This window comes from Trichomycterus rosablanca, chromosome 4 (assembly GCF_030014385.1).
Source record: "Trichomycterus rosablanca isolate fTriRos1 chromosome 4, fTriRos1.hap1, whole genome shotgun sequence".
Taxonomy (NCBI): Eukaryota; Metazoa; Chordata; class Actinopteri; order Siluriformes; family Trichomycteridae; genus Trichomycterus; species Trichomycterus rosablanca.
In genome coordinates, this window is record NC_085991.1 from 41,964,770 (window position 1) to 41,990,047 (window position 25,278).

Sequence of the window (25,278 nt, forward strand, 5' to 3'; positions counted from 1 at the left end):
CCTTTTAGCACATCCAATTGTTCAGTTAGCATCGTGCTTCCTCTCTGTCTATGCCGAACCCTGCCCTGACGGAGGTGATTGAAGCTAACCCGTATCCCCTCCGAAACACGAGCAGCAGCCAGATGCATCTTTGCCACCCACACATTGACGAGTTTGGCGCCACCTAGCGTTGCATGCGGAGAGACACACCCTAAGGGCACCTTCTCCCATCTCTGTGTAAGCGCCTCCAATCAGCCGGCAGAGAACGCAATCGCATTCTGACAGAGAGAGACCCACATCCGGTTCTTTGTCCCACCCCCCATATGAGCAACCGGCCAATCGTTGCTCATATAGCCACTCAGCTTCGAACCGGTAAAGCAAGGCTGGATTCGATACCACGTTCTCAGAATCCAGCCCTGGTTGCAGCGCGTTTCTTTTTACCGCTGCGCCACCTGAGCGGCTGCCGATCAGCTTTGTGCACGGAAAGCCACACCCTGATTAGCATTATTTCTCGACTCTGTGCAGACGCCATCAACCAGCCAGCAGAGGTCGTAATTCGCTTAGTCATGAGGAGTCCCTATCCGGCTTATCCCACCCTATGAACAACAAGCCAATCATTGTTCATGCTTTCATCAATCATTGTTCTGCCGGATGGCAGAGCTGAGAATCGATACGATATATTTGAAATCCCAGCTCTGGTGTGCTAGCGGGTTTTACCGCTGCGCCACCTAAGTGGCCAGCATTTTTTAAAGTAGCTCCACCTATATAAGTACCCACCTGCCCTTCTTTTTGGCCACTCACCTGTCCATTCACACACCCTTCTTTCAGCCATCCATCCATCTAAACTCTTCATTCTCTTTCTCGCCTCACAGCAAGAAAGGTCCTGGGTTCGATTCCTTAGTGGAGCGATCTGGGTCTTTTCTGTGTGGAGTTTGCATGTTCTCTGCGTGTTTGTGTGGGTTTCCTCCTGCAGTGCAAAGCCATGCAAGTGAGGTTAATTGGGGATACAAAATTGTCCATGACTGTGTTCGACGTTAAACTTGTGAACTGATGAACCTTATGTAACCAGTAACTACCGTTTCTGTCCTGAATGTAACCAAAGTGTGTAAAACATGGGGTTAAAATCCTAATAAAATAAATAATTAGTCATTATTCTTATCTCTGTAGCTGTAGACACTGTCATCATCTCTCCACAGTGCTGCTCCAACACACTTATTAATAGTTAGATGTGTGTGTATGTGTGTGTTATTACAATCTAATGCTGACTGGCATTTTCTCCATCTGTCAGAAACTAGCTACTTCAGTGTTCAACTGAAAATGGCGAGCACCTCCACCAGTGCGAACAAAAAAATATATTTATACCCCCTCACTTTCTCGCTTTCACTCTCTCTCACTGATTTGTTTTCTCTCTCCTTATGCTTGCATGCATATACACTGATCAACCATAACATTAAAACCACCTCCTTGTTTCTACACTCACTGTCCATTTTATCAGCTCCACTTACCATACAGGAGCACTTTGTAGTTCTACAATTACTGACTGTAGTCCATCTATTTCTCTGCATGCTTTGTTAGCCCCCGTTCATGCTGTTCTTCAATGGTCAGGACTCTCCCAGGACCACAGAGTAGGTATTATTTAGGTTGTGGATCATTCTCATCACTGCAGTGACACTGACATGGTGCTGGTGTGTTAGTGTGTGTTGTGCTGGTATGAGTGGATAAGACACAGCAATGCTGCTGGAGTTTTTAAATATCGTGTCCACTCACTGTCCACTCTATTAGACACTCCTACCTAGTTGGTTTACCTTGTAGATGTAAAGTCAGAGACGATCGCTCATTTTTGCTGCAGTTTGGTCATCTTCTAGACCTTCATCAGTGGTCACAGGACGCTGCCCACGGGGCGCTGTTGACCATTGAGGAACAGCATAAAAGGGGGCTAAACAAAGCATGCAGAGAAACAGATGGACTACAGTCAGTAGTTGTAGAACTACAAAGTTCTTCTATATGGTAAATGGAACTGAAAAATGAGTCATTTTGACTCACCCTGTATGTGCGCTTCTGAACTGAGTGGTGAGAGTTTAGACTATTACCTGATCCTTTTTTTTGCTGTGGGACTGGTTGATTGTGGGCTGAGTCAGCAGATTGTCTAACAGACTCTCCGCTCTCGCACATAATTAATCAACCGGTCTTCCTTACATTCAAATCCAATCAAGCACTCATTTAATACATTCTTTCACAACGCCCTTTTGAATTGTGCTGCTTGTTACACATGTACTTCTATCCATGTGTTTACTGGTACTTTTACTGGGTACAGGTTGTGTAATTTTGGTTAAGATCTAGTATATTTACTGGGTAATTATGTGCTTGGCGTATGTATGAAGGAAAACAGATACATAAGCAGGTGAAACAGCTGTATGAAGGAAAACAGATACATAAGCAGGTGAAACAGCTGAAGTGAGCAATTTAAGACATTAAGACATTTAAGAAAATACAGGGTGAAATGTGTGTCCGGGCTTTAAATGGCTCTGTGGCTGGCTGGTTTATGTGTGTTGAACATGATGACGAACAGGTTGAGACTGTCCTGTAAATCATCTCACACATATGAAGTATGTTGTGAATAAATGGTTTCCGCCATTCAAACATAATTTTGACTTATTCTGTAGTAAAGGTAACATTTCAGGTATGGTGCTCTGGTGGTGTAGCGGTCTGTTACACTAGCCCACTGCACTGAGAGTCGGGTTGGCCTATGCATAGTCGGGGGTCTATGCGATGGATTGGCACCTCATGTCCAGTGTTTTCTGACTGGAATAAAGTGGTTGATGAAAATGAAATGGAATGAAAATGTTTAGGAATAAAGGGTTTTTTGAACATGTGTTCTGTTATGCCTAGTTCACACTACATGATTCTTGCCCTGATTTTCGCTCGGCGACTGGTCGACGCTAGATTTGCCGGCTCGGGAGCAACTCGGCATTCGCTCGGCGAACGAAACTCAGCTCTCGATCGCTATGTGTGAACTACTAAACAACTCGATCCGAGCGGCTCACTGAGCGCTCGCCGACCGATGCGAGATTTCTAGCTTGCCAGACATCTGGATCTGAGTTGCCCGACTGGCAATGAGTGTTATGTTCGGACAGCCAATGAGAATGCAAGATATGGTGTGAGAGAAAACGCAGGGGAGGAGTTATAAAAAGGTGGGACAGGGGCATAATATAGTTTATATCAGAATACATCGGCACGCACACGTTTTACAGTATTTCTGACCTGATCGTTCTCTACAAAACATAACACCAACACTGCATTGCAAAAAAATATGTTTTTAACCTCCAACTCACTATAGAACAAGCCATGCTGTTCATGTAGCCAAATCCACTCAGATTGATTTATTTTTTCCTCTTTGATTTTACGCTGCACGTCAGCGCACAAACTTTGATCGCTCGCTACTTGTTGACGTGCATTTTTAGACGTGGTATCAATAAACCCCTTATCACTTCTCGCGTTTGTTTTTGTGACAAAATGTAGTTTGGGAGATCAAAGAAGCTCGCCTGTGATTCCAGTTGATCAGTCGTGTAGTGTGAAATACACACCAACGTGAAAGACTCCCGATTACAAGAGATCCAGTCGTGTAGTGTGAACTGTACAGCGACCTGACGATTTGCAAAGTCATGTAGTGTGAACTTGGCATTAGTTGATGGAAGACAGAGTGTAATAATTATCCACTGCAGTGAATGAGCTGAATGCTACGGGCATCTAGTGTACAGAAATAACTTATGTAAGAACATGGAAGTGACTCTCTCTTTCTCCAAATCTAGTCATTCCCAATTCCCGATTGTGAACCCACTGCTGCTTGCACAACCCCTGATGGGGTGGCACGGTGGCTAAGTGGGTAGCACTGTCACCTCACAGCAAGATGGTCCTGGGTTCGATCCCCAGGTGGGGCAGTCCAGGTCCTTTCTGTGTGGAGTTTGCATGTTCTCCCCGTGTTTGTGTGGGTTTACTCCGGGAGCTCCGGTTTCCTCCCACAGTCCAAAGACATGCAAGTGAGGTGAATTGGAGACACTAAATTGTCCATGACTGTGTTCGATATAACCTTGTGAACTGATGAACCTTGTGTAATGAGTAACAACCGTTCTTGTCATGAATGTAACCAAAGTGTAAAACATGACATTAAAATCCTAATAAACAAACAAACAACCCCTGATTTAATTAAGAAGATGTGGCTCACCACACACCCTCTTCAACGTGCCCAATCTGCAGCCGCTTCTTATCACCTACAAGTGTTGAGATCCCACACAGAGCTGAAAAACGTTCAGAGGGTTACACTTAGCTTCATTTTTATTCAGAGCTTTGTACTTGGTAATTTGCTTGTGTTTTGGTTGAGAATGGAGGAGAAAAGAAGATCCTGTTATATTATCAGATGAAAGCATCCTTAGGAAAACGAACACTTTTGTTGTATTAGACAAGATTAAAAAGTGCGCTCATAACTTATCACATCACTTAAGCATATAAAAGCTTTGGATAAAGCTGGAGTTATACAACCGTTGGCCACCATAATGAATCGGTAATGCTGAATCATTTATGGGAGAATTATTTATGAGTGAATCACTAAAAAACTAGGCTGTTAAGTAGAGAGAAGAAATATACACCGATCAGTCATAACATTAAAACCACCTCCTTGTTTTTACACTCACTGTTTATTTTATCAGCTCCACTTACCATATAGGACCAATGGTCAGGACTCCCAGGACCACCACAGAATAGGTATTTTTTGGGTGGTGGATCATTCTCAGCACTGCAGTGACACTGACATGGTGGTGGTGTGTTAGTGTGTGTTGTGCTGGTATAAGTGGATAAGATACAGCAATGCTGCTGGAGTTTTTAAACACCTCACTGTCACTGCTGGACTGAGAATAGTCCACCAACCAAAAACATCCAGCCAACAGTGCCCTGTGGGCAGCGTCCTGTGACCACTGATGAAGGTCTAGAAGATGACCAACTCAAAGAGCAGCAATAGATGAGCGATCGTCTCTGACTTTACATCTACAAGGTGGACCAACTAGGTAGGAGTGTCTAACAGTGGACAGTGAGTGGACACGGTATTTTAAACTCCAGCAGCGCTGCTGTGTCTGATCCACTCACACCAGCACAACACACACTAACACACCACCACCATGTCAGTGTCATGTTAGTGTCACTGCAGTGCTGAGAATGATCCACCACCTAAATAATACCTGCTCTGTGGTGGTCCTGTGAGAGTCCTGACCATTGAAGAACAGCATGAAAGGGGGCTAACAAATCATGCAGAGAAATAGATGGACTACAGTCAGTAATTGTAGAACTTCAAAGTGCTCCACATCTTTGTAACATGATATTTAAACAAGTGTTTAAATAGAAGTGTGAAACTGGTTTCTCTGTCTGTCTCGCTTGCTCTCATATTTACATGTCTCACATTTGAGCGGTAGGATCATTGTCAGTTTCATTTCTCCCATGGGGTATTCTGGGTATTTCAGGCCTTCGTACCAGCATTTTAATGTGAGACTGTTACAGGATGCAGTTTTTTATACGACTAAGCTATCTTTATGCTTTTGGGAACAAGGTAGCAAGAATAAAGACTTTGTAAAATGTGAGACAGTGGTGGGAGGATAGAAAGTCAAAATCAGGATGTTTTGTTACTAGAATAAGTCAGACTGTTCAAGCTCCTGAGAGAAACACATAGTCCCTAGAGCTCAGGCTAACTGATAACCCACTATGTTGAAAAATCTGCAACAGAAAGTAAAAGAACTGAGCTCTTATTTGAATACCATAGTGAAGGGGGTCTTTACAAGGTCCCATGTTACTACTCTGGAGGACAAGGATGCTCTAAGTTGTTTCTTCTTTTACTTTAATAGAATGTTCAGCAGCACAGCATAAGCAGAAGGCCTGCCTCTGTTTGATGGAAGTGTAGCTACTGAAATATGCAATGGATTTTTACCTTGCTTTTTTACTTTGCTGAACCTTGTGATTCTGCAGAGATTCTGATTCTACAGCACAGCTTTTTCAAGGATTTCCTAGACCGGACTGGGCTGATTTAGACTTTCAATTGACACTGTTTACTCACTACTACAGTTGGATGACTTATCACTGTAGGATCACTAATCTTTAATGGTCAGGATTCTCCCAGGACCACTACAGTGTGGGTATTATTTGGGTGGTGGATGATTCTCAGCACTGCAGTGACACTGACATGGTGGTGGTGTGTTAGTGTGTGTTGTGCTGGTATGAGTGGATTAGACACAGCAGCGCTGATGGAGTTTTTAAACACCTCACTGTCACTGCTGGACAGAGAATAGTCCACCAACCAAAAATATCCAGCCAACATCACCCCATGGGCAGGGTCCTGTGACCACTGATGAAGGTCTAGACGATGACCAAATCAAACAGCAGCAATAGATGAGCGATCGTCTCTGACTTTACATCTACAAGGTGGACCAACTAGGTAGGAGTGTCTAATAGAGTGGACAGTGAGTGGACACAGTGTTTAAAAACTCCAGCAGCACTGCTGTGTCTTATCCACCCATACCAGCACCTTCTCAGTGTCACTGCAGTGCTGAGAATGATCCACCACCTAAATAATACCTGCTCTGTGGTGGTCCTGTGGGGGTCCTGACCATTGAAGAACAGGGTGAAGGCATGCTAAAAAAGTATGTAGAGAAACAGATGAACAACAGTCAGTAATTGTAGAAGTACAAAGGCAAGTGGAGCTGATAAAATGGACAGTGAGTGTAGAAACAAGGAGGTGGTTTTAATGTTATGGCTGATCAGTGTAAAGACCCAAAAAAAGGTCCTGTTCCTCCAGTTGCTCATTTAACTACGGACTATAACATTTTATCCAAATGTCTAGCTAGTAGAGTCAAGAAATGCATTTTGTTAGTTGTGTATGTGGATCAGTCATATTGCATTCCAGTCATATTCCAATTGTTGTAAGGTTTTGAATATGAGTGTTGGGCTAGTTTCTTATAACCAATGAAAAGCCTTTGATTGGGTCGATCACCAATGTCTTTTTGATGTGTTGAAGCTTTTGGCCTTGGAGGGAGGGGGATTAAGCAGACCAATTGTGGTTACAAGAGGTATTAACCAAGGATGTCCTCTTTCAGGTCAGTTGTACAGCTTTGCCACTGAACTCTTGCTGTCCTTCTATTGAAACTAAGGGTGGGCCGACATCATATTAAACCCTATGGATTATGAATGTCACTCAAGTTCATATGTGTGTGCAGGTAGACGAGCGAATACTTTTGGCAATATATTGTAAGTGCATTATTTAAGGCCCTTAATTTGTATGAAAAAGCATTCTCTGTCAGGTTAACTGGGGCAAAAGTGAAGGTTTGGGCAGGCCAGGGGACAAGTGGGAGGACTACTACATCTGCATGGGAATTTGAGGTGAAATTAGAGAAGAACTGAGGTTCTGGGGGTATTTCTTGATACAGATGATTTCCAACAAATCCTAGGAGGGTTTAGTGGAGAGACAGGGTTGATTGTGCAGTTGTCCTGTAGATGGAGAGTGTTGGCTGCTTTACCCTGTGGCACAGGTCAGAGTGTTACAATCACCTACATGAGTGGTACAAGAGGTGCAGAGAACGATGGTGACTTTCATTTGGTCAGGCCAACACGGGATCTGTGGTCAGCTGTTCTGATACAGGAGGCAAAGCATAATGTACATCAGGTCTAGGACCATGGCTTTTCATCTCCAAAATCTCTCTCTGTCTCTCTCTGGAACGTGTAGCGTAAGCTGAATGGCCGCTGAGGTCTGTTTGCTGATGAAATTGCTGAATTACTCAGTGTGATTGACCGATGGAACAGCAGTGATCACCCCTGTAAACAGCTGCTGTATGAATCAGCTTTATGACTTGACCATAACAGTCAATACAGTTCAGTTCAGTTTGCTTTATTGATGTCATAAATAATGGTCAACTTGCACTGCTGAAACTAGGTTTACAAACTTTAAGGGTAATAAAGAACATATGAAGAACAAATGGAGCTTTATAGGCTTTATAAATTTAGAAACCTTCAGATTTTACAATAAAGTCAACTGGCTAAATCGTTTTTGTACCTTTACTAGAACTTTATCATAAGACTCGATGTATGTACTGGAGTTAATAATTACTTAATAGTTGTAAATTGGTTTTATGAACAAACCAATTAACTACACAAAGAAATTCAGAAAAAATGGCTTCTACAAGCAAAAGTCAGTAAACTCAAGTAAAAGTCAGTCAAATTAATTACATTAATTTGTTTTCTGTTTTTTTTAATACTGAGTACAGATTTTCTGTATTTTCTGGTTGTATTCTAATAAAGGGACATACTCATAATATAGAGAATTATACCTCATTATAACTCATATATGGTCATTATACCACTGCTAAAACAACAGATCTTATGATGGTGTTAGACTTTTGCACAGCACTGTAACTAAAGCAGCTTAAAAGCTTTGGACTTAAGGTGATATAACCGGGACTATTTTACACACTTGTTCCTGGTGCTGTTGTTCCTGACTGCGGTCTGTTTGCAGCAGTATGTTTGCTTTATGTCTGAGTTCCAGTCTCTGGTGCATCTAAAAACATTAATCTGGGGTTTATTTGAAGTGAACTGGGTGTGACCTTATATTTTAAAGTGATCCGTTTTCACAGCCGGGCATCCAGTAATGTTAATCCAATAATCAAGTTCAAAAAGACTTGAGACTCAACATAGACTAAAACTTAGGACTCGATGCTTTCTCTGGTCTAGTTTTATTTACAGTATAATCTAGACTGACATTGACTATAAGCCTTGTGCTGGCAGAGGTCTCCTGCTGTTTACTCAGAGATTGTTGCTTGCTCAAGGTCCTACCCTGATGTGCTTTAAATAAGTCTTAACCTTTGCTTTAACTTAAGTCCTACAATTAGGTCTTACAATTAGATTAAGTGACTTGACTAGAACCGTGTGAGAAAGTGAGAGCAGGTTTACATAATATTACTGTGTGATATTGATACTGTGTTTGTGTAGTCACACTTTTTGAAATATTGGACGTATTTCCACAATACTTCTATAACACAGACATTTGTTATTGCTCACTTACTTAAAATATTACTCTAAATGACTTTGTGGCCAATATCATGAGGGATCTTCAAAAAGTTTTTGCACTTTTATATTTATATTGGAAACTGTGAGAATGGGAGGAGTAGTAATTGGTCGTGCCTGAGAGACTGAAAGAGAGTTTTTAGTCTGAATTTAGCACCATGTGATTTCCACCTTTTTGGACGCTCAAAGAAGCCTTAAGGGGAAGAAGATTTTCATGTGATGTGAAATCAGCGGTGCATCAGTGGCTACGCGCTCAACTGAGAACATTTTTCTGCTGAGGACATTAAAAAGTTGGTACAACACTGGGAGAAATGCATCAGAAGGTGACTATGTAGAAAAGTGATGTCATTTGTTTTTGAATTTCTTAATAAATAGAGTTTTAAAAAGTGCGGAAACTTTATGAATTTTGAAGAACCCTCATATTTTGTCATTTTGCTCACCTGCACTTGACTGTGCTTTAGTGAATTACACATGTTCCTCGGGTGGAGGCTTTTGTCCTGAACTGCTTTACACAGCTTTGAACGTGTCTTCTCTTTCTAACCCTTCTACTGCTCACTGTCTGCCTTTCTGCCTGTCTTTGCTCTTTCAGCACTTTCAGTCTCACATAGCACAGACGGACGCGTTTGTTCTGTTCATGCTGATACACTCATCAATATTTATCCACTTTTCAAATCACTGTTTCTGTCTTGTTTCTCTCTGACAGGATTTGATGTGTTAGGAGACTTGTTAAAGCCCACCATGCCGATTCACAGTCAGCTTCCCATGATGCCCCCTCATACAGGAGGCAAGGTTCTGGCTAATGACCTTGATTCCTCCCTGGCTAACCTTGTAGGCAGTAAGTTTACATTTTTGATGTCCTATCTGCTTTCTCATTCTACAGTTCATGTTGATTTCTCTGTTTTTATTCCTAACGTTCTCCTATGCCATTCCATAACATAAGTCCACAGAAAGACTCCAGGTTCCACATATGATTACCCTAGACACTATTTAATTGTGCCTGTTTATATAAAATAAGGGTGCTTGTGAATCTATAAAATGTTTTTTTTTTTTTTTCAGAAATGTATTTTCAATAAGGCTGTTAGTAAGGAGTATCAGTTTTATGTACAAACCATATTTCCATTTTTCCATTTGAGACATTTTGTAAAACGTAATTTAAAGAAGAATCTGTGATTTGTTAATTCTGTTAAATTTTTTATTTAACTGACACAAGTAGTAATATTTTCAATGTTTTCACTGATTAACTTCATTTAATTTTGTAAATAGAAACACACTTAGAATTGTATGCCTGCACCGCTCAGGTGGCACTGCGGTAAAACACGCTAGAACACCAGAGCTGGGATCTCGAATACATCGTATCGAATCTCAGCTGTGCCTGCGGCTGGGCTGAGCGGCCACATGAACAACGATTGGCCTGTTGTTCAGATAGGGGTGGGATATTAAAGCCGGATAGGGTCGGTCTCATGACTGATGCATCTACGACCTCTGCTGGCTGATTGATGGTGCCTGCATAGAGACGATGAAAGAGTGCGTTGATCAGGGTGTGTCTCTCCGTACACAGTGCTGATCCATGTGTCGCAGGGAGCGTGGGTTAGCTTCGTTCTCCTCAATCAGAGTCGGGGTCGGCATTAGTGGAGAGGAACCATGACACAATCAGGCAGTTGGACGCGCTAAAGTCGGGAGAAAAAGGGAGAAAATGCATAAACAAAATGTAAAAAAAAAAAAAGAATTGTATGCCTACAAACAACAAATCTAATGATGGTCTAAGTTTTTTTCACAGCACTGTAACTAAAGTAGCTTAGAAGCTTTGGAATTGAGGTCAGTTGTTCTCGACTGTGGTCTGTTTGCATCAGTATGTTTGTTTTAAAATGAGAGCAGTTTTGAACTCAGATGTTCTCCTGAGTTCCAGTCTCTGGTGCATCTAAAAACATTAATCTGGGGTTTATTTGAAGTGAACTGGGTGTGACCTTCACAATATTTAAAGCGATCTCTTCTGAGAGCTAGGCATCCAATAATGTTCATCCAATAATCGAGTCCCAAAAGACTTGAGACTCAACATAGACTAAAACTTAAGATTAAGAAGCTCTATAATGTAAACTGGTCCAAAAAAAGAAGCGAAATATAAGGGAAGAAGTTTCTAGAATGTTCAAGGTACAGAGTTCAACAATAAGCAGATGAATTGGAAACCAGTGAGAAAATCTTAAATGGGTATAAAAGGAGGATCCACCAATAGGTCTTTGTTGTGCCCATCAGTTCAAAAAGAACATTTCTTAATGCAAGATCTTTCGGTAAAAAGACACGCTGCAACCGGAGCTGGATTCTGAGTACATCGTTTCGAATCCAGCTCTGCCTTCCCGGTTCGAGGCTGGGCGGCTGTATGAGTAACGATTGGCCGGTTGCTCAGTTGGGGGGGTGGGACAAAGAACCGGATGTGGGTCTCTCTGTCAGAATGCGATTACGACCTCTGCCGGCTGATTAGAGGCGCCTGCACAAGAGATGAGGAAGAGTGCCCTTAGGGTGTGTCTCTCCGCATTCAACGCTAGGTGGTTGTGTTTCGGAGGGGATATGGGTTAGCTTCGATCTCCTCTGTCAGGGCAGGGTTCAGGATAGACAGAGAGGAAGAACGATGCAAAATTGAACAATTGGATGTGCTAAAGGGGGAGAAAAAAAAAAAAAAAGATTCAAGGAATGTGGAATGAATTAAGTGTATGTAGGGCAAAGCCAGAAACCAGGGTTGAATGTTTGTGACTATCATGCTACTGTGATCAATTTAGCCACACCTCGGAAAACCATTGTCACCTAACACAGTCCGCCGCTGCATCAAGAATTGTGACCTATGTTTTAGCAAGCTACAATAGTCCAGAGGCAGAGGAAAGAGAACCCGTCCTAGCAAGTTAGTATCTACACATCAACACAGTATTGGTGTGGACTCCCGGCCAGGTCGGTGGCTCTGCTGAGATTCGAACTTGCTCGGACGGGTTCTCGTTCACTGAAAAAGAATCAATTTAATGCTTATATTTGGAGTGATTTAGCTTCTAAAACCGGGTCCGTCTGGTCCACGCCCTGATGTCTGCCTTAAGTTTTTCATCCCCGGTGGAGTCATTGATCTGATTTGAATTCTATTAGTGTTTAGCCAAACTATCTGAGTCATACAACGTGACTCAGTCGCTCGTCTGTGGCGGGCATATGAAGTGTGTGAGGTGGGCAGTGGATGTGCAGATAAATAAGACTCTTAATGAAGTTTGAAAAGATGCCGGCACTGTGGGCGTATAAAATGCCCAAGCTGTTTTTATAAATTACCCCCCCCCCTTCTCTTTCATTCATGCTTTGTGTTTCTCTCCCTTTCTTTGCCATGTTTTAGATCTGCAATTTGGAGGCTCAGTCAAAAAGTGAGTAGCAGTTTTACTGGCTTTGTGTAATGTGTGTGTGTGTGTGCATATGAAGCAGTAGTGAACTGATCTTGTAAGTACTGATGTGTGTGTGGGGGTGCTGCAGGCCTGACATGCAGTGGACTCATCCTGGGGAGAAGAGGATGACTGGTGGCACTAACTGGCAGTCCAAGACCATGAGCAGCACGACTGCCTGGAGTCCTGCCCCCATGCCACCTGCTCCAATGCCTGTACCCCACATGGTGAGCGCACACACAAACACACATGCACATATTCTTCTACAAATTTTATAATAAAGCTTGGTTACTAGTATTAAGCAGCGGCGTTACTCCAGTTAACTGTATTTGTTGACCCCGCCCGGTATTTGAAATCTCAAAATTCAATCTTGAGTAAGACAGGAAAGACCAAAGTAGGGGATCATTTAAACTGGTTCTGCAAAAAGAGTGGGTTAAAACACTAGGATTGAAACTCAGCTCTGCCATCCGGCTGGACTGGCCGCCTACATGAACGATTGGCTGTTGTTCATACAGGGTGGGAACCGGACAGGGATTCCTCATAACTGAGTAATTACGGCCTCTGCTGCACAGAATCGAGGAATAACACGTTGATCAGAGTGTGGCTCTTTGTACAAAAAGAGCATCGTGCAGGTGAAAACATGCAGTCGGATACTGCACATGTGTCGGCGGGGGCGTGTGTCAGTCTCGCTCTTCTCAATCAGGGCAAGGATCGGCATCAATAGAGAGGAAGCATAACGCAATTGGATAACTTGATACGCAAAAAAAACGAAAGGGGGTAATTACTTTTGCACAATACAGTATATATTCTTTTATGTGATAAACATTTTTAGTTAGTTAAGTTGGTTTAGCTCAATAGTCTTGCTTTATTACTTCTGTTACTTCATCAGATTTGTTGCCTAATCTTAAAGCGTTCCACAGTTTTCACCCCAAAAGAGTTGGTTCCTGACTAAAACCAAAACATGTCTACAACCCCAAATCAGAATAAGTTGGGACAGTATGGAAAATGCAGATAAAATAAAAATGCAGTGTTCCTTAACTTTACTTTTATTTGATTGTAGACAGTTTAAACCCAAGATATTCCATGTTTTATTGGCTCAACTTCATTTCATTTATTAATAAACCTCCATTGCTGCATTTCAGGCCTGCAACAATTCCAGAAAAAGTTGGGATGGGGGCAATTTAGGGCTAGTAATTAGGTTAAAAAAAACAACTAAATAATGATAAATGATGAACTAAATAATGATGTGATTCCGAACAGTGATGTCAACAGGTGATTGTAATCATGGTACATTGGTACAATGAACATGATCCAGGAAAGGCTGAGTCCTTGAGCAAAGATGATCAGAGGATTTCCAGTTTGTCAACAGATGTGTGAGAAAATGATTGAAATGTTTAAAAACAGGAAGAATTTCAGTGCATAAAGGCCAAGGGCGCAAGTTTAAGCTGAACGCTTGTGATTTTCGATCCCTCAGACGGCACTACAACAAGAACCGCCACTCAACAATAGCTGATATAACCACATGGGTGAGGGATTACTCTGGCAAACCTTTGTCAAGCACTACAATACAGAGTCACATGCACAAATGCCACCTTACTGTGCAAAAAAGAAGCCTTATGTTAACCATATCCATAAGCAGCATTGACTTCTCTGGGCTCGGAGGCATCTAGGATGGACCATCACACAGTGGAAACGTGTATTGTGGTCAGATGAATCAGCATTCCAGGTTTTTTTTGGAAAAAATGGACGCCGTGTGCTCCGGACCGAAGATGAAAAGGACCATCCAGTATCAGAAACGAGTCCAAAAGCCAGAGTCTGTCATGGTATGGGGCTGGGTCAGTGCCCGTGGTAAAGGTCATTTACACTCCTATGATGGCAGCATTAATGCAGAAAAGTACATTGAGATCTTAGAGCAACATATGCTGCCTTCAAGATGACATTTTTTCCAGGGACATCCATGCATTTTTCAACAAGACAATGCAGAACCACATGCTGCACACATTACAAAGGCATGGCTGCGGAAGAAGAGTGTACGGGTACTGGACTAGCCTGCCTGCAGTTCTGACCTGTCCCCAACAGAGAATGTGTGGAGAATTTTGAAACGAAAAATGCAACAACGACGACCCCGTACTGTTGCACATCTTAAGACGTGTTTGCAGGAAGAATGACACAAAATAAAAGCTGAAACACTAAATCACTTGGTATCCTCAGTGCCAAAACATCTTTTAAGTGTGGTGAAAAAATTACAAAGAGGTAAATTACTGTCCCGACTTTTTTTGGAATGTGTTGCAGTACTTGTTTACCCAGCCTGGGATTTGAATTCTTAAAACCCAGTGACGGTAGAATGATAGTGACGGTAAATTTAGGGTTTCAGGTATTAAAGTGTAATGTTGTTTTATGTCCGCGGACTGTTTTCTTGAGATTGTTGGTTTAAATTGAAGCAGATTGCAGCTTAATGAGCTGACTGTGGTGGAAACCGTTATACCTCACTGTCTTCACTGTGCTACAGACTAACCTCTCACCTTCTTTTCTACCTCACTGTCCTTTGTCTCTTTATTCTCTCCGCACAACACAGCTTCATACAACTGTCTAACGTCTTGTGTCTTTTTATTCTCTCCATTTCTCTCACTGTCCTTCTCTTTATTTTTATCTGGTTCTCTTTTCCTTCATGCTTCTAACCCAGCAGAGTGGAATGTTCTATACTGGTTATGTAAGTATCCTGTGTAACAGAGCAGCCAGCATTTATACACCTTAATAGAATTATCTCCCATTTCCATTTCCATTCATATAGTCTTAGAGCCACAAGCTTAAACACACCTGGTCAAAGTCCATTTCTTTAGTGAAAAGTTTAAATGAAATGCTACATTTGTGCGTTTTTCTCTTAGTACAAATTTCTATATATTTGCTGAACTTAACATATGTGGTCAATCAAAACATATTAAGTGGCCGCTCAGGTGGCGCAGCAGTAGAATACAATAGCACACCAGAGCTGGGATTTCGAATACATCGTGTCGAATATCAGCTCTGCCATCCGGCTGGGCTGGGCGGCTACATGAACAACTATTGGCTGTTGTTCATAGAGTGGGACAAGCCGGACCAGGGTTCCTCATAACTGGTGCAATTGCGACCTCTGTTGGCTGAGTTGGGGAATAATGCTGATGGGGGTGTGGCCCTCCGTACACAGTGCCCGTTGGTGTATGAACTTGACTCGTGCAGGTGAAAAATGCAGTCTGTACTGACTGTACGTGCCGGAGGGGGGGCATTTGTTAGTTGAGAGGCATCCTCAGTCAGCGGTGAAGGGTCGAATCAGTATAGAGGACGCAATCAGGGTAATTGGACACGACTAGATTAGGGGAGAAAATTGGAGGGAAAAAAGTGGGAAAAATTATTTAAAAAACAACAACATATTAAGTAGCCGCTCAGGTGGCGCAGCGGTAAAATACACTAGCACAGAGCTGGGATTTCAAATACATCGTACATCGTGGGTTGGGCGGCTACAGGAAAAACGATTGGCTGGTGTTCATAGGTTGGGACAAGCCGGACCAGGGTTTCTCATAACTGGTGCAATTACGACCTCTGCTGGCTGATTGATGGCGCCCGCACAGAATTGGGGAATAATGCACTGATAAGGGTGTGGCTTTCCGTACACTGATCTGCATATGAACTCACCTCGTGCAGGTGAAAAGATGCAGTCGGTACTGCACACGTGTCGGAGGCGGTGTGTGTCAGTTGTGAAGCTCCTCAGTCATCAGTGGAGGGTTGTATCGGTAGAGGTGAAGCGTAACGCAATCAGGGTGATTGGATACGACTAAATTAGAGGAGAAAATTGGGGAAGAAATTGGAGGAAAAGAGAGAAAAAACATATGAAAACATACCAATATGTTTCTCTTCCAATATGCTTCAGCAAACAACAGTAATTGTGCATAAAAATTGATGCTTTGACTTGATTTCTCTCAGCAAAACACTGAATTTGAAATGAAGAGAATTTACAGTCTAAAGCTACAGTCTCTGGTGATCTAAAGACCCATCCTGAGCTAAATAATTGTTCCACTGGGCAGAAATGAAAGGCTTATTGAAATAAAAGTTGGGGCATTATGTAATAAAAACAACATTAGCTAACACCTTGGAAGAATAGTCTAAAATTAGCCTGCGTTATATCATTTAACACACAAAAATCAATCATGGCACAACCACTATGGGGTGATTTAAAATTTATAGATGTGACATTTTAATTCATATTGATTTGTGACGGGGCTCACTCATTACTTTGTTTACAGTTTGTCATTAACATTTGAGATTGGACATGATGACACAGTTCATACACTATATCGCCAAAAGTATTCGCTCGTCTGCCTTCACACGCATATGAACTTGAGTGACATCACATTCTTAATCCATAGTGTTTAATATGATGTCGGCACACCCTTTGCAGCTATAACAGCTTCAACTCTTCTGGGAGGGCTTTCCACAAGGATTAGGAGTGTGTTTATGGGAATTTTTGACCATTCTTCCAGAAGCACATTTGTGAGGTCAGACACTGATGTTGGATGAGAAGGCCTGGCTCACAGTCTCCGCTCTAATTCATCCCAAAGGTGTTCTGTCGGGTTGAGGTCAGGACATGTCTTTATGGACCTTGCTTTGTGCACTGGTGCGCAGTCATGTTGGAACAGGAAGGGGCCATCCCCAAACTGTTCCCACAAGGTTAGGAGCATGAAATTGTCCAAAATCTCTTGGTATGCTGAAGCATTAAGAGTTCCCTTTCACTGGAACTAAGGGGCCGAGCTCAACTCCTGAAAATCATCCCCACACCATAATCCCCCCTCCACCAAACTTTACACTCGGCACAATGCAGTCAGACAAGTTCCGTTCTCTTGGCAACCGCCAAACCCAGATTCATCACTCCAGAGAACACGTCTGCACTGCTCTAGAGTCCAGTGGCGGTGTGCTTTACACCACTGCATCCGACACTTTGCATTGCGCTTAATGATGTAAGGTTTGGATGCAGCTGCTCGGCCATGGAAACCCATTCCATAAAGCTCTATACGCACTGTTCTTGAGCTAATCTGAAGGCCACATGACGTTTGGAGGTCTGTAGCGATTGACTCTGCAGAAAGTTGGCGACCTCTGCGCACTATCCACTTCATGGCTGAGTTGCTGTCGTTCCCAGTCGCTTCCACTTTGTAATACCACTGACAGTCGACTGTGGAATATTTAGTAGCGAGGAAATTTCACGACTGGACTTGTTGCACAGATGGCATCCTATCACGGTACCACGCTGTAATTCACTGAGCTCCTGAGAGCGACCCATTCTTTCACTAATGTTTGTAGAAGCAGTCTGCATGCCTAGGTGCTTGGTTTTATACACATGTGGCCATGGAAGTGATTGGAACACCTGAATTCAATGATTTGGATGGGTGAGTGAATACTTTTGGCAATATAGTGTATATCTGGTGCTACACAGCAATATAGGTCTTAGTGACTGGTGGTAAAGATTGGACTCAGTAACCTGTCACGTCTGGTACTCTGTACACGCCACTGGTACTCTGACACTTTCCCTTCTCTGAAATACATGCTAAAGGTGGATTGTTTGCTCTGATTTGTCCCTAAGTCTGAGTTAATCTGTTGGGCTGTGACGAAGTATATACAGACCCAAGAGGCTTTTCCCAACATGGGGTTTGGTCGTTGAGGTTGATGTTTCCACATTTTTTCTTGTTTGATTAAATTATATTTGCTGTATAATTATATTGTGTTTTATAAGACATCATTTTAATTGTGCTTTATGTGGATGTGTTTTCTGTGTTTGTGCTTTACCTTCACCCTGACCTGCACTGCTTCTGTTCTGCTCACATTGTTACTTTATGCTTTTAAACATCATCTTCTGTGTCCAATAAAAAAAGCTCTACATACTGTTTTCTACATAAGGATGCATATGACTCTAGTACAGCTACAGTGGTGTGAGTGAAGTCATATCCATCTTTCTGATTGCTTATGTTACTTTAAACACAATGATTTTACACCTGTGAAGAAAACATCAAGACAATTGAAACAGAATAAAAGTATTCAAGTGACCTAGTCAAAATACTGGCTAGAACCTAATAAGAGTGCTCTAGTAAGACAGGAACCAATTGCCAGTTTACAATGCCAAGATTTTGGTATAATAGAATAATGTAGGTCTATAAAAGCATGCAGGAGCAGTGAAGAGCCAATAGTCTCCAAAAAGGTCTCCATTCTATTATTGATAGCGCAGTAGCATATGTATGAGCAGTTGTAATGCAGTGTTTGTGCGTAAATGTGTGATCTCAATTCACCCTGCACTGATGTGTCCAGCAGGCTCCTGCACCCATGGCCTTCCCCATGACCACACCTCAAGTGCCTGTGTATGGGATGGTGAGTATTATTATCTGCACCCAACACCACAGCATTAATATAACATACGTCTGACATTTGTCTCTTTTAATTATAACTGTGTCTTTTGTCTTTTTGTTTTTGTCAGGTTTCTCCTCAGATGGGTCAAATGGGTCAGATGGGAGGGGTTCCAGTGATGACCCAACAGCCCGTGATGTACCAGCCTGTTCTGAGACCCACCAACCCATTTGCTCCCGGAGCTCAGGTACACATACGCTGCTTTGCCTTTGCATTTGTGTTTAGTGGTGAGATGAAGTATGACAGATAAGTATATGTATACCATCCATTTATTAGCAACACATGGAATAATTATCAGCCAGTTATGTGACAGCAGTGTGTTGCATAAAATTATACAGACAAATGATGCATAAAATCCAAAAATATCCAGTGAGCGGAAGCTCTGTCAATGGAAACACCTTGTTGATGGGAGAAATCAGAGGTGAATGAGATTGAATGAGATTTATGGCAGTAACAGAAATTGTTGAGTCCATGCCAGCTCGAGTACCCACTGTCATTAGGGCAAAAGATGGAACATACCAAAGCTCTGTCAAATGCTAATTTTGGTTTGTAATGAATAAACTGGATTTACTATTACTGAATATATACTCACCAGGCACACCTATCTGGTACGTACATTCATGGATTATTTTGTAAGCTACACATACTGAGGAACCTTGTGGATATACAGTTACTAAATGTAGCCCCTCTGTTGCTCTGTACTCTTCATGACCACCCTGTATTCTATTTATCCATCAAAATCAACCCTCAAAGGAACCCTACTGGCCAATTATTATTTGGGTTGTGGACCATTCTCAGCACTAACATGGTAATGATGTGGTGGTGTGTTAGTTTGTGTTTTAGCAAGTGCAGCAGTGTTGTTGGGATTTCAAACACTAAGAGAACAGTGCTCCAACCAAAAATACAACGCCAAGATGGTACTGTTATTGAAACGTGCCCACTAATTAAAAAAACTAAACGATTAACACACATTGAGCATAAGGAAAACCCTAGGCTCTAACTGTACACCTACAACCAGTGCTGACTGGGTATGTGTTCGTAATAAAGGGGACACTGAGTTAAAATTCCCAACAACACTGCTGCACCTGCTACACTTATAATTAATGGTAGTGTGTGTTAAGGTCATTGCAGTGCTGAGAATAATCCACCACCCAAACATCATCTGGTTAGTAGGGCTCCAATGAAGGTTACTTTGATTGATAAATGGGTCACAGTCAGTGATTGTATAGCTACAACTTCATCTGTATTATCAGTATTATCTGGTGAAGCTAAAACACCACCTATAGTGTATAAAATAAACACATGTATTGGATAGATATACCTAAAAAAGTGAGTACATACAGTGAGTGTATATAAAAACAATGAATAGAAGTTTGAACCTTAATAGTTTTTGTTTTTGCTGTGCAGATGCAGTTCATGTAGTAGCAATGTGCAGCAGAGTGCCAAACACACAACAACATGAGCCACAGAGCAAGAGGAGAGACGAGGACACCAACCACTACCAAATTCAGGGAGCCAAAGGAATGAGAGAAGCAGACGAAAACAAAGCGATTCGTTTTTTTGGGAAAACAGGGAAAGCACGAGCGGTTTTCTGCCATGACTCTTCACCTGATTGTCTGAAATGTGTCACTCTCAAACCCCCCCCTACATGCCACAACTGAGTATCAGCATCACAGCATAACATCTTATTCATTTTCATTCTACATGTCTCATTTAAGGTAGAGTCTGATGGTTAAGAAGGTTTAGTTACCTCACGTTTAGCTCATGTTTTGTTAGCGTTTTTAGCTGATTGTGTCCTGACAGCTGGGCTTAGAGAGAATTGATCATTTTAAATCAGGTTTGATGACAGAAGTGACGTGGTTGCTTTATGTTGCTAGAATGGTTCTGAGCACTGTGTTTGGGTTACAGCTGGGTGTGAAGGCGCTAACAGGACACAGATCTCCAACCACGCTAGTCCAGTCTAATCAGTCTTGACCTCACAAGTCACCTACTACCTGTTGCTCTAACTCTTAAACTAAAAATGTGGAATTGGAAGAATTGGAATTATTGCACTTAGGGAGAGGGAATATGGCAAAAAATCACAGGTTTTTATACTACATAACAATATTTTACTCTTTTTTTCCACTCGATTAAACCATGTACAGATACAAGAGTCACAAACATGTTACATTTACATTTTTAACATTTAAAGAAAATTACAGTATTTATTAAGAAGCAAAATCAGTGAGAAGTGAAGCTAGTGGTTTTTAATATTCGTTTCATCAACCGATTCATCATGGTAAAGGTCGCGGTGGATCTGGTTTTACTGGGAAACACTGGGTGCTAGGCAGGAATACACTGAACAGGGTGCCAATCCATCACAGGGTTTCGACCACCGATAGCTTCAAACCCGGATCTCAGCAATGGTGGGCTAGTTTGATAAACCACTGCGCCACCTGAGCGCCCCATTTTTTATTAGTAACTGGCTAGAACCTAATAAGAGTGCTCTAGTAAGACAGGAACCTGCAATTGCCAATCCATCACAGGGTTTCGACCACCTCCCCCTCAGACACGATCCCGGATCTCGGCAGTTGTGGGCTAGTTTGATAGACCACTGCACCACCTAAGCTCCACATTTTTTATTAGTAACTAATTACTAGTGACCTAGTCAAAGTACTGGCTAGAACCTAATAATAGTGCTCTAGTAAGACAGGAACCTGCAAATGCCAATCTATCACAGGGTTTCGACCACCACCCCCTCAGACACGATCCTGGATCTCGGCAATTGTGGGCTAGTTTGATAGACCACTGTACCACCTGAGCGCCCCATGATAATAAGTAGTATCGTAACAATAGTAATAATATGAATAATTCTAAACATGTTCATGTCTGTTTTTATTTACTGGTTTAACTGAATATAAAACTTTCTAGGGTGCTAGAATTAAACACAATGGCTAAAAATATGAGAAATGACCAAGAACTTCTTGGACATGCTATTCCAAACCTATGAACGTTACTGCTTTTGCTCATGGTCCATCTGGCTAGGCTTTTAAAGTGTCTTTTAAAATGTGTGCCATTTCATGAGAAGGCCTGGCTTGCGGCCTACAGTTCAATTCATCCCGATTGTAATCTGTAGGGTTGAGGGTAGGGCTCTGTGCAGGCCACTGGAGTTTTCCACCCAACCTCAGAAACCACGTTGTTGTGGAATTTATATTGTGTATGAGTTTATGGGGCTCAGTTCTTTACCGCTATAGTTATAAAAGCAGAAAAGGGAAAACAGGAGATTCCACTTCCCTTCACCTTTTCCAGTATATTTCAGATCTTTAGTCTTGCATACTTGTCAGTTTGAACGTGAGGACTTCAAAACCAATACAACCAGCCATGATCGCCGAATCAACACTAGTGATTTCAATTTAGAATGAACATATGCTGTCTGTTTCACACCCCCACCACTCCAACCTTCCCAGCGCCAGGCATGCAGCCATGTTACAAAATTCTATCTGGCTCTGAGCAAAGGAAGGAGCAGCGTGTGCCAACATTAATAAATGTAATTAGTGTCTCATATACATTTTCTGTTCTGTGGGATAAATGGATATTTACAGTATGCACTGGGAGTGGTCAAGAACTTTGCGTGTATGTCCATACAGAACAGACCACTCATGTTCATTACATTTACATTTACATTTTCAGCATTTAGCAGACGCTTTTATCCAAAGCGACTTACACAATGAGCAATTGAGGGTTAAGGGCCTTGCTCAAGGACCCAACAGTGGCAACTTGGTGGTGGCGGGGCTTGAACCGGCAAACTTCTGTTTACTAGTCCAGTACCTTAACCACTGAGCTATCACTGGCCCAGTGATATATAAAAGGATATATAATATGTTCATATAAAAGGAATTCAAGAAGCATTGCTTTTTATTTATTCTTGAGCTGTTATCTCCAGGTAGCATAATGATACAACACTCTAGATGAATATTTAATGCCTCTTTAATTAGCTTCTATTCTCTGTTATCCTCCTTCAGGGAGGAGAGAGAAGAGACAGAGCCTGGGTGGCTACACATCACTGTTTGTGTGCTTCGTCTCATACCTGCCTTATAAGTGTTGGATCAGTATGTAATAGCGGCCAATATTTTAAACATCATAGTCCAAATTTTAGTCATTAATATTTGTAGCACGTTATTACAAGCAATCTGTAGGTCTGCTTGTGTGGTATTTGGTTTTTGATTAATGATGAATACATAATCTGTCAAGCTGCAGAATCTTGAAACATTTTACATGCTCTATAGGAAACAAGCATCTGCATATTTAAATAAATTACTATTCATTTGCTCATGTTGAGAAAAAAAACTTAGTGTCGTGTGAATTAAATTAGAAATGAGATGGAACATTTAATTCAGCAAATAAAAAAAATATGCATAAAAAACACCATATTTAAGTATATTGTTTTGTTTTTCACTGCAGGGGATGTTTCAATTTATCTTTCAGCTTGAAAGTAGCTACATAACAATATTACATTCAAATTTTAAAAAGTATTCTCATCATCTTTAGTCTGTGAAAGAATAAAGTCTTTATATGTAGAGTTTCTGGGCATTGTGAGTGCAGTCACTGCAGATTCCTATCACATCCAGCAGGTTATAGGATGTGGTTTTTTTAATATATATGTACATTTTGTTTAAGCATTTTCTCCCCTTTTTTCCCCTTTTAGCATGTCCAATTGCCAGATTGCATCACGCTTCCTCTCCACCAATGCGATCCCTGCTCTGATTGAGGCGAACAAAGCTAACCCACGCCCCCTCCGACACGTGGGCAGCAGCCGTATGCAATTTGACGAGTGCAATGCGGATCAGCACTGTGTACGGAGAGACACACCCTGACAGCACTATTTTTCCATCTCTGTGCTGGCGCCATCAATCAGCCAGCAGAGGTTGTAATTGCATTAGTTATGAGAGAGACCCTGTCCGGCTATATCCCACCCCTATCTGAACAACAGGCCAATCGTTGTTCATGTGGCCGCTCAGCCCAGCCGATACGATGTATTCGAGATCCCAGCTCTGGTGTTCAGCAAGTGTTTTACCGCTGCGCCACCTGAGCGGCCTGCAAGGTTATCACTTTTAAGTAGAATAAAATTGTCAGTCTGAATCTTTCATGGCACATAAAAGTTAAAGCATATTGATTACATTATAAAGTACTTTGTTTAATCCATCAATTCTACTGTAATAATCACATATTTGGAAATAGATGTTCTGTTTTAGGGGTGGCACGGTGGCTTAGTGTGGGTAGCACTGTCGCCTCACAGCAAGAAGGTCCTGGCTTCAATCCCCAGGCGGGGTCCGGGTCCTGTCTGTGTGGATTTTGCATGTTCTACCCGTGTCTGCGTGGGTTTCCTCCGGGAGCTCCGGTTTTCTCCCACAGTCCAAAAACATGGGTGTGTGTATGTGTGTCTGCCTTCGATGGACTGGCGTCCCGTCCAGGGTGTTACTGTGTGCCTTGCGCCCCTTGAAAAGCTGGGATAGGCTCCAGCACCCCCTGCGACCCTAATTGGATAAGTGGATAAGGAAATGAATGTTCTGTTTCATGAAATTAACTTCAAATTCACTCGTATTTTCAGTGCTTACTCTGTTCTGTGTGTGTAAGTTTCCTTTCACCTCTAAGAAAAATGCTTATCTTCCTGTATTGTTACCTACCTCTGATAGTGCAGTTGAATTCAGTACATCCTGCTTGTGTGCATCCTACGTTTAGTGACTGTTTGTTGTCGGGCATGCTGATGAGATCTCAGTTGTGTACTGCTAATCTTATTAGCTTGTAGGATGAATGTTGGAGTTTCCCTACAAAAAATGTCACCTCTAAGAAAAATGTGGAAGCTAGATTGGCTGCTCTAAATTGCCTCTTGGTCTAATTAATTAAACATGTCTTGGGCCACTCAGGTGGCGCAGCGGTAAAAACACACGCTGCGACCAGAGCTGGATTCCGGATACATGGTATCGAATCTGTCATACCGGCTCGAGGCTGAGTGGCTACATGAACAACGATTGGCCGGTTGTTCAGTTGGGGGGCGGGACAAGGGGCCGGAAGTGGGTTTTTTCTCTGTCAGAATGGTGCAGTTACGACCTCTGCCGGCTGATTAGAGGCGCCTGCACAAGAGATGAGGTAGGAGTGCTCTTAGGGTGTCTCTCCGCATGCAAAGCTAGGTGGCGCAACACTCGTCAATGTGTAGGTGGAATGTGTCATGTTTCGCATGGGATGTGGGTTAGCTTCGATCTCCTCAGTCAGGGCAGAGTTCGGCATGGGCAGAGAGGAAGAACGATGCAAATAGAATAATTGGACGTGCTAAAGGGGGAGAAAAAAAAAAACAAAACATGTTTTGTATTCGTGTGATGGATTTAATACCCATGAAGGGGTTAGTAAA

At 42.1% G+C, this 25,278-nt stretch overlaps 1 protein-coding gene across 2 annotated transcripts in view; it reads left to right on the forward strand.

Annotated features, from left to right (window-relative positions):
* Positions 1-23,322, forward strand: part of si:ch211-200p22.4 (phosphatidylinositol-binding clathrin assembly protein) — a 130,504-nt gene extending 107,182 nt beyond the window's left edge. Inside the window, exons 14-19 of one of the 2 annotated variants that reach the window (XM_062994322.1) lie at positions 9,773-9,904; positions 12,428-12,455; positions 12,562-12,697; positions 18,798-18,857; positions 18,964-19,080; positions 20,301-23,322. In XM_062994322.1, the coding sequence (XP_062850392.1) occupies positions 9,773-9,904; positions 12,428-12,455; positions 12,562-12,697; positions 18,798-18,857; positions 18,964-19,080; positions 20,301-20,315 (488 nt within the window). In that variant the 3' untranslated portion in view covers positions 20,316-23,322. The remainder of the gene's footprint in view (positions 1-9,772; positions 9,905-12,427; positions 12,456-12,561; positions 12,698-18,797; positions 18,858-18,963; positions 19,081-20,300) is intronic. The other variant, XM_062994323.1, reaches the window with a different exon arrangement.
* The last annotated feature ends 1,956 nt before the right edge of the window (positions 23,323-25,278 follow it).